The sequence below is a fragment of the Phycodurus eques genome, chromosome 10, assembly GCF_024500275.1.
Source record: "Phycodurus eques isolate BA_2022a chromosome 10, UOR_Pequ_1.1, whole genome shotgun sequence".
Classification (NCBI taxonomy): domain Eukaryota; kingdom Metazoa; phylum Chordata; class Actinopteri; order Syngnathiformes; family Syngnathidae; genus Phycodurus; species Phycodurus eques.
The window spans coordinates 3,080,792-3,096,035 of record NC_084534.1 but is presented as its reverse complement, the minus strand read 5'-3'; the positions used below and the strand labels follow the sequence as shown (position 1 = coordinate 3,096,035).

The 15,244-nt window shown below is 43.8% G+C and overlaps 1 protein-coding gene across 1 annotated transcript in view; it reads right to left on the bottom strand.

The window, feature by feature from the left end:
• The window catches only part of cntn2 (contactin 2), a 148,745-nt gene that overhangs the window by 122,422 nt on the left and 11,079 nt on the right, over positions 1–15,244 (bottom strand). Inside the window, exon 2 of the mRNA XM_061688467.1 lies at positions 7,533–7,671. Within this exon, the coding sequence (XP_061544451.1) occupies positions 7,533–7,605 (73 nt within the window). The 5' untranslated portion in view covers positions 7,606–7,671. The remainder of the gene's footprint in view (positions 1–7,532; positions 7,672–15,244) is intronic.

Sequence of the window (15,244 nt, the reverse complement as noted above, 5' to 3'; positions counted from 1 at the left end):
TGAGCCACAAAAGTCTTGGAACTAAGGTTTTATGGACTGATGAGACCAAAATTAACCTCTACCAAAGTGATGGAAAGGCCAAAGTACAGACAAAGAAAGGATCTGCTTATGATCCAAAACACAAAAGCTCATCTGTGAAGCATGGTGGAGGTAATGTCATGGCTTGGGCTTGCATGGCTGCTTCTGGAACGGGCTCACTAGTCTTTATTGATCATATAACATGTAATGTGTGATGGTAGCATCAGAATAAATTCTGAAGTTTACAAAATCATTTTGTCTGGCAATTTACAGAAAAATGTATCCAAGCTAATCAGGAGAAACTTCATCATGCAACAAGACAATGACCCAAAACATTCTGCAAACACAACAAAGGACTTCATCAGGGGGAAAAAATGGAAGGTCCTAGACTGGCCAAGTCAATCACCGGACCTTAACCCAATAAAGCACGCATTTTACCTCCTGAAGAGGAAACTGAAGGGAGAAACTCCCACACTGAAAGAGGCTGAAGTAAAGGCTGGGAAAAGCATTTCAAATGAAGAATGCAACAGTCTGATCAAGTCAATGGGTCGCAGGCTTGACACAGTTATTGCAAGAAAAGGTTATGCCACCAAATATTAAATGTTATTCACTGTAAGTTATTTTAATAATGTCTGTTCCAATAATTTTGCTCACTTGAAAAGTGCGTTGCTTCAAACAAAAAGGTCCTCTGTCCTGAGTTGTTCAACACATCAAGATGTACCATGAAATAAAAGCTGGAATTCTGAAATGTTGTATCATATTCATCTTTTGATCTGAAATCCAAATGTCTTCAGTATCCAACAAAAACAAAGGAATTGGCCTTGCCGTTACGATATCTTTAGAGGGGACTATATGTTGGGGTTTGTTAACATCCTTTTTTTCTTGAAGCTTTAGCCTTTACAACTTTCCTAATGTTAATCTTTGTCTCATCAGTCCTTAAAACTTTATCCCAAAGGTTTTGATGCTCGTGTTTATCATTTAAAAATAAAAGCTAAAATGTTGATCTCCATAAAACTGCCTACTACAACTGTTGATGCCTGGGCAGAGAAGACCCGACTTCCCTCTCCCCAGTTACTTTGTCCAGCTCCTCCGGGGGCATCCTGAGGTGTTCCCAGGCCAGCCGAAATACATAGTCCCTCCGTGTGTCCTGGGTCTTTCCCCGGGCCTCCTCCCGGTAGGACATGCCCTGAACACCTCTCCAGGGATGCGTCCAGGAGAAATCCCAAACTGATGCCCAAGCCACCTCACCTGGCTCCTCTGAATGCGGAGGAGAAGCGGCTCGACCCTCACGGATGAATAAACTTCTCACCCTGTCAGTGGCATCATCAGGCCTATTTTAGGGGGGCTTCAGCCTTAACCGAGCACATTAACTCAGTGGACAATAACATCAAGTTCACATATCAGGATGTCAAAGACAATAAGTTGTCTTTTTTGGACGGTGATGTCCACATTGGGGATGACGGGGACCCCCATGTTGGGGTTTACAGAAATCCCACACACACTCACCAATATTTACTTTTTGAAACCACTACCCTCTGGAAGCACAAACTGGGCAGTTAACCGTACCTTACAACACAAAGCTGATAACGTTCCAACCAGTCCACAGGCCAATGAGAAAGAGCACAGACACGTGAGGAAGGCCCTCCAAATCTCCGCTTACGCCAGCTGGTTATTTGTGAAAAGTGCATCCAATTCCAGAAGGGACAGGTGCAAGGTGGATGAGAAAGAAAAGAGTGACAGATGCAACAGTATTGTCATTCCGTGTGTATCAGGTCTGTCTGAGAAACTCAGAAGGAATTTCAACCAAAACAATATTCCGGTACACTTCAGACCTGGTAACACCCTGAGACAAAGGTTGATACACCCCAAAGACCTGACACCACACACACAGAAAAGCCATCTGGTGTATGGGGTCAAGTGCAGTGCGGACACAGATACATTGGGGAAACCAAGCAATCACTGAGCAGATGCATGGCACAACACTGACGGGCAAAATCCTCAGGTCAAGACTCAGCTGTCTACCTGCATCTCCAAAAGAAACTGCACTCTTTTGAGGACAAAAAAAGTATATATTCTGGACAGGGGTGAGATGGACCAAATACACAAAAATGGAAAAACCATCGCTTAACAGAGGAGGGGGGTTAAAACATCACCTGTCTCCTACTTACAATGCCGCCCTTTCGTCTATTCCAAAGAAACTAAATAATTCTCCACACAACATACAGCTCATCCTCCTTGATCTTCAGGTAACTCCACAACCACTTTACAACTCAATGGAAGATCAATTACGGAGCTTCCAACCAATAACTCTGGTGCACAGACAATGGCCTCTTGTCCAGGCGGCTTAACGGCTCTCTCCGTTTTTTGCTTTCAAAAGAATGATTCCATACGTGGTGTGGGGCATGCCTCTAAGTTGGAGCATAAACAGTTGCGTTTTCCACACAAACACTGGGTAGTGTGTCTTAAACTAAGACTTGCTGCATGAACTGATGAAGCCTGCTCGGATGAGAGGCGGAACGTCTTCTACGACAAACAGAACAGTCAAGTTGCGATCGATTCAATGCCCTGACAATGAAATGACCTGGATGAATGAGAATATTCACAGGCATAATTGAGTAATATTTTTTTCCAACCATTTTACATATGCACCCAAAATATAATGTCTGCAACTTCAAAAGTATCTGGCAGCAGTTATTGTGTTGTGAGTAAAAGTCATATCATGGGCCAATTATTAATTGTGTTTTAATGAATCTTGAAGGGGAAGAATTCACAGTCTTGCCATAAGGTCAATTAAAAAAGACACTTCAGCATCTGAGTCACAACAGAGGGATAAACCGATTTGCCACCCCTAAAAACAGACGGCATTCATTGATACTTCCACCCTCAAAGCAGCAGGGGATTGCAGCTTTTAATTTGATTTTGATTACATCAACTCTTCGGAGGGAAATTATTCTCTGTAACCTTTGTTGATTGAATGAAATGGGCTTGCCTGACTGAGACAACACTGCGACCTTTTTTGCATACAGTTTTGCATAAACTGTAACAATTTATACATATTTTGTCTTTTTTGTGGTTAATGCTGTAAATATAGTTCTGTTTTTGTGTCTTCTTCTTTTCCTTTCGGCTTGTCCCTTTAGGGGTCGCCACAACACGTCATCCTTTTACATGTAAGCCTATCTCCTCCATTCGCCTCTCAAACACCAACTGCCCTCATGTCTTCCCTCACGACATCCATCAACCTTCTCTTTGGTCTTCCTCTACCTCTCTTGCCTGGCAGCTCCATCCTCATCATCCTTCGACCAATATACTCACTATTTCTCCTCTGGATGTGTCGAAACCATTGAAGTCTGCTCTCTCTAACTTTGTCTCCAAAACATCGAACCTTGGCTGTCCCTCTGATGAGCTCATTTCAAATTTTATCCAACCTGGTCACTCCGAGAGCGAACCTCAACATCTTAATTTCCGCCACCTCCAGCTTTGCTTCCTGTTGTCTCTTCAGTGCCGCTGTCTTTAATCCGTACATCATGGCTGGCCTCATCACTGTTTTATAAACTTTGCCCTTCATCCGAGGAGAGACTCTTCTGTCACATAACACACCTGACACCTTCCTCCACCCGTTCCAAGCTGCTTGGACCCGTTTCTTCACTTCCTGACCACACTCACCATTGCTCTGGATGGTTGACCCCAAGTATTTAAAGTCCTCCACCCTTGCTATCTCTTCTCCCTGTAGCCTCACTCTTCCCCCACCACCGCTCTCATTCATGCACATATTCTGTCTTACTTCGGCTAATCTTCATTCCTCTGCTTTCCAGTGCATGCCTCCATCTTTCTAACTGTTCCTCCACCTGCTCCCTGCTTTCACTGCAAATCACAATGTCATCTGCAAACATCATGGTCCACGGGGATTCCAGTCTAACCTCATCTGTCAGCCTATCCATCACCACTGCAAACAGGAATGGGCTCATGGCTGATCCCTAATGCAGTCCCACCTCCACCTTAAATTCGTCTGTGACAAATTCGTCACCTCACCGCTGTTCTGCTGCCCTCGTACATGTCCTGTATTATTCTAACATACTTCTCTGCCACTCCAGACTTCCGCATGCAGTACCACAGTTCCTCTCTGGGTACTCTGTCATAGGCTTTCTCTAGATCTACAAAGACACACTGTAGCTCCTTCTGACCTTCTCTGGACTTTTCCATCAACATCCTCAAGACAAATAATGCATCTGTGGTACTCTTTCTAGGCATGAAACCATACTGTTGCTCGCAAATACTCACTTCTGTCCTGAGTCTAGCCTCCACTACTCTTTCCCATAACTTCATTGTGTGGCTCATCAACTTTATTCCTCCATAGTTCCCACAGCTCTGCACATCACCCTTGTTCTTAAAAATGGGCAACAGCACACTTTTACTCCATTTCTCAAGCATCTTCTCACGCGCTAGAATTCTATTGAACAAGCTGGTCAAAAACTCCACAGCCACCTCTCCGAGATTCTTCCATACCTCCTCAGGAATGTCATCAGGACCGACTGCCTTTCCATTTTTCATTCTCTTTAATGCCTTTCTAACTTCCCCCTTACTAATCATTGCCACTTCCTGGTCCACCACACTTGCCTCTTCTACTCTCCCTTCTCTCTCATTTTCCTCATTCATCAAGTCCTCGACTTATTCTTTCCATCTAGCTAGCACACTGCTGGCACCAGTCAACATATTTTCATCTCTATCCTTAAATCACCCTAACCTGCTGCACATCCTTCCCATCTCTATCCCTCTGTCTGGCCAACCTGTGTAGATCATTTTCTCCTTCTTTAGTGTCCAACCTGCCATACATGTCATCATATGCCTCTTGTTTGGCCTTTGCCACCTCTACCTTTGCCCTGTGTCGCATCTCAATGTATTCCTTTCGCCTCTCCTCGGTCCTCTCAGTGTCCTACTTCTTCTTAGCTAACCTTTTTCCTTGTATGATTTCCTGTACTGTGAGGTTCCACCACCAAGTCTCCTTTCCTGCCAGAAGATACACCAAGTCCTCTCCTGCCTGCCTCTCTGATCACCTTGGCTGCAGTGGTCCAGTATTCTGGAAGCTCCTCCCGTCCACCGAGAGCCTGTCTCACCTCTTCCCGAAAAGCTGCACAACACTTGTCCTGTCTCAGCTTCCACCACATGGATCCACCAGAGTCATCCTACACACCACCACCATATGCTGTCTAGCCACACTCTCCCCTCCCACAACCTTACAGTCGGTAACCTCCTTCAGATTACATCATTTGTACAAGATCTAATCCACCTGCGTGCTTCTACCACCGCTCTTGTAGGTCACCCTATGTTGCTCCCTCTTCTGGAAAAAAAGTGTTCACTACAGCCATTTGCATCCTTTTTGCAAAGTCTCCCACCATCTGTCCCTCCAAGTTCATTTCCTGGATGCCGTACTTATCCATCACTGCTTCATCACCCCTATTTCCTTCACCAACATGTCCATTACAATCTGCACCAATCACGACTCTCTCTCTGTCTGGGATGCTCAGAACTACTTAGTCTAGCTCCTTCCAGAATTTCTCTAGGTCACATCCTACCTGTGGGGCATAGCCACTAATCACATTATACATAACACCCTCAATTTCAAGTTTCAGCCTCATCACTCGATCTGTTACTCTTTTCATCTCCAAGACATTCTTAGCCAACTCTTCTTTTAAAATAACCCAGACTCCATTTCTCTTCCCATCCACACCATGGTAAAATAATTTAAACCCTGCCCCTAAACTTCTAGCCTTAATGCCTTTCCACCTGGTCTCCTGGACACACAATATATCAACCTTTCTCCTCAACCAACTCCCGTGATTTTCCTGTCATAGTCCCAACATTCAAAGTCCCCACATTCAGTTCTAGACTCTGTGCTTTCCTCTTCTCTTTCTGCCGAAGAACCCGCTTTCCACCTCTTCTTCGACTTCGACCCACAGTAGCTGAATTTCCAATGACGGCGCTGGTGGCGGGCATTGTTAACCTGGGCCACGACCGATCCGGTATGGAATTCTTTGGATGAACGCTCATATTTGTTTGGCAAAGTTTTAAACCGGATGCCCTTCCTGACGCAACCTGACTTTGGACATTTACCAAGTATTGTATTGTTTTTAAATCTGCCCAAAAACATAAAAATCAATTTCTCTGTCTTCATTACCTGTTTCTAAAATGTTGTGCTCTCGCGCTTCATTCGCTCACATCCTGTGCATCTCCTGGGGGCTTAGCCCCCCCCCCCAAACCTAGTGACACCCCTGCACCCTATCTCTAGAGGGAGAGCCTGGACACCCTGCGGAGGAAATGTCTATCCATGATCTTGTGGTTTCGATCACAACCCATAGCTCGTGAGCATAGGTGAGGGTAGAAATCTAGAGCTTTACCTTTCGGCTCAGCTCCTTCTTTACCACGACAGACCGATACAGAGTCTGCATCACTGCAGTCGCTGCACCCATCCGCCGGTCAATCTCCCGCTCCATTTTACCCTCACCTGTGAGGGTAAAAGACCCCAAGATATTTGAACTCATTCACTTGGGGCACTCCACCCTTTTCCAACTGAGGACCATGGTCTCAGATTGGTGGTGCTGACTATCATCCCAACCACTCCACACTCAGCTGTGAACCGCTCCAGTGAGAGTCTTTTACAGCTCTCAAAATGTTTCTGTTGTCATAGACTGTTGTTTTCCTTTGTCCACCTAATTACCTTCTACAATTGGATTTACTGTAGACAGCAGGTCCAAGTGTCCAATTCAGATTTAATGCCTTTAACTGATTGTTTTTAACTCTATTTACCTGTACATTTAATGTGACTCATATATCATATTGCTGTACATCAGCAGACGCCCAAATTGCAAGTGAATGACTACTTTACACGTGTCAACACCAGGCAGTGACAACACGAAAGTAAACAATAATATATAAATAAATAAATAACAAAGATTAAATGTTGTATATCATTAAGTCAGCCTTGATTTATGACCTCTCCATTTATTCAAATTAGGGTAACCTCGGCACTACTCCACAGGCCTACATAATTTTCCTGATATAATGATCTATACACCTCTAATGTATCATATTTAGACCATATTTAATTGTCTATGCTTTTGCAGTTGTTTAGATTTATAGCAGCTGCTGTTTTTTTAATGTTTAATTTTTTTTTGAGAAGCCAGGCATGTGTGTATGTAGCATCAGCAATCTGTGAATTTTGTTGATGTCAAACTCGCACTGATAATGCCAATCTGTGCACTCACACTGGCACCTGTGCAATACTTATTGGATTTTTATCCACATTTGGATGAGGCCTGATTCCGATCTGAAGATGTCTGATTCTATACATTTCTTTCTCTTTACCCCATCACTTGAACCATGCAGTGTACAGTCAACTTAACGATTGACCTTTATCTACTGAAATGTTCTTCTTATCAGCATCCAGTACATGAAAGAAATTTGGAATAAAAAAAGGGGTTGTCAACAGGATGTGCACGTGTGTGACTGAATGAATTTACCAAAAGCGTTGAGTGAAAGTGAGCAGAGGACCAGTAGGGGGAGTAAAGGGTCCATCGTCTTGATCCACCTCATGAAGAGATTAGGTACAGTGCAAGTTAAATCTTCTGCGAGTATCTCACAGTTGAGGTCCACGTATGCCTATAAACAAAAAAAACAAGGAATAGTTGAATGAAATAAATTAATGTGTGTAGACAGTATATATGATATGCTTTGTATGTGTGCATATCTGGGAATTTTATATGATCCCAAATTCAGAATCTACAGAGTTTGTACTGTATATAATAGAGCGCTCCCTGGCCTTCCACCATTGGCCAAGATAGGGCAAGGTATCCTGGTTAAAGTAAGCCATTGTAAACTAAAAATAAACTATTTTCTATTAAAATGCCTATATATATATATATATATATATATATATATATATACAGTGTATATATATACACTATATACATATATATATACAGTGTATATATATACACTGTATATATATATGTATATACACTGTATATATATATATATATATATATATATATATATATATATATATATATGTATATACACTGTATATATATATATATATATATATATATATATATATATGTATATACACTGTATATATATATATATATATATATATATATATGTATATACACTGTATATATATATATACACTGTATATATATATATATATATATATATATATATATATATATATATATATATATATACACTGTATATATATATATATATATATATATATATACACTGTATATATATATATATATATACAGTGTATATACATATATATATATATATATATATATATATATATATATATATATATATACACACACACACATACACACACACCTACATACACACACACCACGCGGCATGGCTGGCATCTTGCCTCACAGTTCTGAAGACCGGGATTCAAATCCCAGCCCCGGAGTAGAGTTTGCATGTTCTCCCCATGCCTGCGTGGGTTTTCTCCGTGTTCTCCGGTTTCCCCCCACATCCCAAAGAGCATGGTAGGTTAATTGAAGATAAAAAATTGTCCGTAGGTGCGAATGGTTGTTTGTTTATATGTGCCCTGCAATTGGGTGGCGACCACTTCAGGGTGAACCCTGCCTCTCGCCCGAAGATAGCTGGGATAGGCCTAGTGAGGATAAATAAATAATCGTCGCGTGGTTCCAGTATCCTCAATGATGTCGTGTACATGTCTCTGGACCATGCCATTTTCTATACAGTATACTGTCAACTGTCTTTTCCTTTCGGCTTGTCCCGTTAGGGGTCGCCACAGCATGTCATGCTTTTCCATGTCAGCCTATCTGCCTCTCTAACACCAACATCTAACCTTGGCTATCCCTATGATGAGCTTGTTTCCAATCCTATCCATTCTGGTCACTCCTAGAGAGAACCTCAACATCTTCATTTCCGCCACCTCCAGCTCTGCTTCCAATTGTCTCTTCAGTGCCACTGTCTCTAATCCGTACATCATGGCTGGCCTCACCACTGTCTTATAAACTATAAACCCTTCATCCTAGTAGAAACTCTTCTGTCTCATAACACACCTGACACCTTCCTTCAGCAACCCTGCTAGTACCCGTTTCTTCACTTCTGTACCACACTCACCTTTGGTCTGGACTGTTGACCCTAAGTATTGAAAGTCCTCCACCCTCGCTATTTCTTCTCCCGGTAGTCTCACTCTTCCCCTTCCAAACCACTCATTCATGCACATATATTCTGTCTCATTTTGGTTAAGCTTCATGCCTCTTGTTTCCAGTACCTTTCTAACTGTTCCTCCACTTTCTCCCTGCTTTCACTGCAGATCACAATGTCATCTGCAAACATCATGGTCCACAGGGATTCCAGTCTAACCTCATCTGCCAGGCTATCCATCACCACTGCAAACAGGAAGGGACCAATAATTCTCTCTCGACCCTTTTCCACCAAAATTACCAGATTGCCATTAGTTCTACGGACAAAAGGTTTCTCCATACCATTGTTGGTTTGCATTCCCACAGCAGCCGAGGTCCCCAGAATATTTAGGAAAATCAGACTTTTTGATGACATGGAAAGAACTAACGACTACACCTGCAATTTAAGTGGCGGTCGAAAAATGACAGTACAGCTCATGCTTACAGTGTGTTGACCATAACATGCCATTCAATGTAATTACATTATTTTTCTTAATTTATTTTCTTATTTTAGGAATAAGATTTCCTTATATAATCCAACATTATTATCCATCCATTTCATTTTCTGAGCCGCTTCTCCTCACTAGGGTCGTGGGCGTGCTGGACCCATCATCGGGCAGGAGGCGGGGTACACTCTGAACTGGTTGCCAGCCAATCGCAGGGCACATACAAACAAACAACCAATCGCACCCACATTCACACCTACGGGCAATTTAGAGTCTTCAATCAACCTACCATGCATGTTTTTGGGATGTGGGAGGAAACCGGAGTGCCCGGAGAAAACCCATACAGGCACGGGGAAACCATGCAAACTCCACACAGGCGGGGCCGGGGATTGAACCCCGGTCCTCAGAACTGTGAGGCAGACGCTCTAACCAGTCGTCCACCGTGCCGCCTACAACATTATTACATTATTAAAAATGGTAAAAGGTAACATGACATGTATTATTTGTCATGAAAATAATGAGTGTCAAACTTAAGCTGTAGTGGACTGACTGCATGAATAGACAACATGCACTCATCTTGTTTCCATGTTTATTGTGCGATACAAACATGCGCAAATAAAAAGGGGACAGTCATAATCTTATTCCTGACCAACTAATACTAACAAAACCAGCAAATGGTTTGGTAAACTTGATTGTTTCAGACTGCAGCTTCCAGTTTCCTCTCCTCCTTTCGTTAAAAAAAAAAAAAAAAAAAAAAAAAACTGCACCTTGTTGTTCATCTATAAATGTGATAGTTTTTTTGTATTGGAGACGATCTCCTCGCATGATGCTGAAAAAAGGCAGTCATACAATAGTGAGTATATGAGCAGTCTTGCTGCTGAAATGATTGCAGTGTGTAGGCATCCAATCAGAATTGTTTTCAGCATTGCAGAACCCACCTCTTAGTAAAACATTGCTGGTCTTCTCAAAAATACTACCAGCAACATCCCCCCTACATTACAAGAACATTCATTTTCGGAGGCCTCCTGTCTCTCATACTCAAACAGAACATTTCATCCAGGTGGACAGACATACGGACTGAGTGTGATGAGCGACAAAGATTTACTGTTAGTGTCACTGGAGTCTTTTTCATTTAACTGATGGAACAATAATGGTGAACTGTGGGGCAGTTGAGAAACACAATGTAGCGATTTTACAAAGAGACTTCTTCAATAATTGACTCTGAATAAAGAAGTCACTGTAGTGGAGTGTTCTTTTTGAAAAGGTTTCAACAATGGCTCATGAATTAAAATTAAAAACTGGGTGTCACTTTCGAAGCTCAAAGATTCTTTGACAGAGAGGCTTGCCCCTTTGGACTTCATCGACAAATATGCTACACAGTCCCATCCATCCATTTTCTATAATGCTTAATAGGGTTGCATGATAGCTGTATTATTTTTTTTTTACCACCGATGCCAATAATCGATAACTTGCTGCTTCTCCAAACCGATACAGATACCCAATATAATTTTTTAATGGTTAATATCAAGGGTCTCCAACGCTCTTATCTTTATACAATCGTAATAACAGTAAAGATATGCAATTGTTCTGATACGTTAACAAATTCATAAATATTCATTCATATCTCAGCTATAATCCCATTTATTTTGCGGTCTGCTTTGTCTGTGTCTGCTGTGTGAATGCCAAATGGCTGCCTCATCCTGGCACATCAGCTCACAGATCCCTCTGGTGTATTCCAACAAAATAATGATGTTCTCTCCAGTGGCATTAACCGTAAAGACAGCTTAAGTGACAAAGACGGACGTGTGTAAAAGAATGAAAAAAGGAACTCTGAAGACTCCAAGATGCATTTGCATTAATAACCAAAAATGTAATTTACATCTTTAAAAAACATGTTGCAAATCATGAAACTTTCTTTGGGACGCATAACAGTAAAGCTATTTTGGTATTAAAAAGTTTGAAAAATATTAAGAACAATGAACAATTATTAGATTTTATGTGATAACAGCTGCCAATAATTCAAATACTCATGTCAGTAAAATGTATTGAGTTTCCAAATTAAATTCAGTGGGGTATGGCTTTAGCACTATTGAGCAACTTATTTGAAAATGACCCATAGTATTATAAATACATTGTTATAAATTAATATAATAAATAACAGTATTGTAAATATGTAGTGATAATAATATATTTATGTATGAAAATGTTGAGCCGTCACCTTGTCGTGGTGGAGGGGTTTGTGTGTCCCAGTGATCCTAGGAGCTAAGTTGTCTGGGGCTTTATGCCCCTGGCAGGGTCACCCATGACAAACAGGTTCTAGGTGAGGGACCAGACAAAGCACGGCTCAAAGATCCCTAATGATGAGGACAAACAATGGACTTCGTTTTCCCTTGCCCGGACGCGGGTCACCGGGGCCCCCCAGTGGAGCCAAGCCTGGTGGTGGGGCTCGAAGGTGAGCACCTGATGGCCGGGCCTGCACCCATGGAGCACAGCCCGAAAGGGTAACGTGGGTCCCCCTTCCCATGAGCTCACCACCTGTGGGAGGGGCCATAGGGGTAGGGTGCAGTGTGAGCTGGGCAGTGGCCGAAGGCGGGGACCTTGGTGATTCGATCCCCGGCTACAGAAGCTGGCTCTAGGGACGTGGAATGCCACCTCTCTGGCAGGGAAGGAGCTCGAGCTGGTGTGTGAGGTCGAGAAGTTCCGACTAGATATAGTCAGACTCACCTCCACACACAGCTTGGGCTCTGGTACCAGTCCTCTCGAGAGGGGTTGGACTCTCTTCCACTCTGGAGTTGCCCACGGTGAGAGGCGCCGAGCAGGTGTGGCTATACTTATTGCCCCCCGGCTCGGCGCCTGTACGTTGGGGTTCACCCCGGTGGACGAGAGGGTAGCCTCCCTCCGCCTTCGGGTGGGGGGACGGGTCCTGACTGTTGTTTGTGCCTATGCACCAAACAGCAGTTCAGAGTACCCACCCTTTTTGGAGTCCTTGGAGGGGGTGCTGGAGAGCGCTCCCGCTGGGGACTCCATTGTTCTGTTAGGGGACTTCAATGCTCACGTGGGCAATGACAGTGAGACCTGGAAGGGCGTGATTGGGAGGAACTGCCCCCCCCGATCAGAACCCGAGCGGTGTTCTGTTATTGGACTTCTGTGCTCGTCACGGATTGTCCATAACGAACACCATGTTCAAGCATAAGGCTGTCCACACGTGCACTTGGCACCAGGACACCCTAGGTCGCAGTTCGATGATCGACTTTGTGGTCGTGTAATCGGACTTGCGGCCGCATGTCTTGGATACTCGGGTGAAGAGAGGGGCGGAGCTGTCAACTGATCACCACCTGGCTCCGATGGTGGGGGAAGATGCCGGTCCGACGTGGAAGGCCCAAACGTATTGTGAGGGTCTGCTGGGAACGTCTGGCAGAATCCCCTGTCAGAAGGAGTTTCAACTCCCACCTCTGACAGAACTTTGCTCATGTTCCGGGGGAGGCAGGGGACATCGAGTCCGAGTGGACCATGTTCCACGCCTCCATTGCTGAGGCGGCCAACAGTGAGGGATGCCGTCAAGGTGAAGAAGGAGTCCTATTGGGCCTTTTTGGCCTGTGGGACTCCTGAGGCAGCTGATGGGTACCGGCTGGCCAAGCGGAATGCAGCTCTGGTGGTCGCTGAAGCAAAAACCCGGGTATGGGAGGAGTTCGGTGAGGCCATGGAGAAAGACTTCTGGACGGCTTCGAGGAAATTCTGGTCCACCATCCGACGTCTCAGGAGAGGAAAGCAGTGCACCACCAACACTGTGTATAGTGGGGATGGGGCGCTGCTGACCTCGGCTCGGGACGTTGTGAGTACTTCGAAGACCTCCTCAATTCCACCGACACGCCTTCCCATGAGGATGCAGAGTGTGGGTTCTCTGAGACGAGTGAGGGAAGAATGGAATGGGAGATCGACAGGCCGATCGGTGCAACGTCTGCAGTGATGCGGACTTTGTATCGGTCCGTTGTGGTAAAGAAGGAGCTAAGCCGAAAGGCGAAGCTCTCAATTTACCGGTCGATCTTCGTTCCTACCCTCACCTATGGTCATGAGCTGTGGGTCGTGACCGAAAGAACGCGATCCCGGATACAAGCGGCCGAAATTAGTTTCCTCCGCAGGGTCTCCGGGCTCTCCCTTAGAGATAGGGTGAGAAGCTCGGTCATCCAGGAGGATCTCAGAGTAGAGCCGCTGCTCCTCCGCATTGAGAGGAGCCAGATGAGGTGGCTTGGGCATCTGATTCGGATGCCTCCCGGACGCCTCCCTGGTGAGGTGTTCTGGGCACGTCCCACTGGGAGGAGACCCCGGAGACGACCCAGGACACGCTGGAGAGACTACGTCCTTCGGCTGGCCTGGGAACGCCTTGGGATCCCCCTGGAAGAGCTGGATGAAGTGGCTGGGGAGAGGGAAGTCTGGACGTCCCTGCTAAAGCTACTGCCCCCGCGACCCGACCCGGATAAGCGGTAGAAAATGGATGGGTGGATGGATGGATGGATGGATGAAAATGTTACATATATTAATTTCTTCATAAAAAACCTAATCATATTTCGAATTATGGGTCAGAATCAAGATACAAATTGAATCTTAACCTGGATGTATCGTTACAGTCCTCACGATGGGCATCAGCTCCAGTTGATGTCCTGCTCTCCAGTGGTCAATATCAGAAGGATTACACATTTTAATCTCAAAGGAAGTGCAAAAGTAAGATTTTAAATGTCTACTACACAGAAGAGCAAGAGCTCTAAAATGGTATCTCCACCAGTGAACCACTTCTGAAACATCTATCCATTGTCTACGCTGAAGTTCAAGTTCATGCTGTATAATTTATTTGACTGTTACACTTCAGTACATACTCCACATACTATAGATTTAAAGAATACCTGTGCATTTTTGCATTTAAAATGATACAAATAGTTTGCATAATTGTGTAGTTCTCATGTGTAGTTCAAATCCACACTATTGTTCTGTCCCTGGGTTTTCAATCAGTCCTGTTACCCTAACACAAACCCATCTGGAAAATGTGGAATATTCCACACATGGTCCACAGGAAGTTAAATCATTCAGATCTTCTGCAGGCCAGTTGAAGGCCAAAAGTAAGTTGACACATGTACTGGCTTTGTAGGGCTGTATACTAACTTGTAACACTGAAAAAGTTGGCCGCACCAGCACATGATTTGGTTGGGGACCCTTTTTTGAGGAGTTACAGCATGACCATGCATGCTGATGAATGGTTGTCTTAATTGTCATACTGTAGTTTTATGAAGTACAGATTGACAGCGACTCGAGATATGATATTTTAAAAATATTTTCCTGGGAACAAGAAGTTTGTCTGCAACAAGCAGTGGCTGACAACACAGGTCAATGATTTTATATACAGAGTTATTCCTTTTTGAAATCATGGCGAAACTAATTGTTAACAGAATGCCTACCTGAGCAACACCAGTCATACATGATGAAACTGATTTGTCTCGAATGCCAGTCAACTGTCAAAACTTCATGCCAATTGCAAAAAGTTTCATCTTAACGTGTGTATGAACTCATTGACAAATA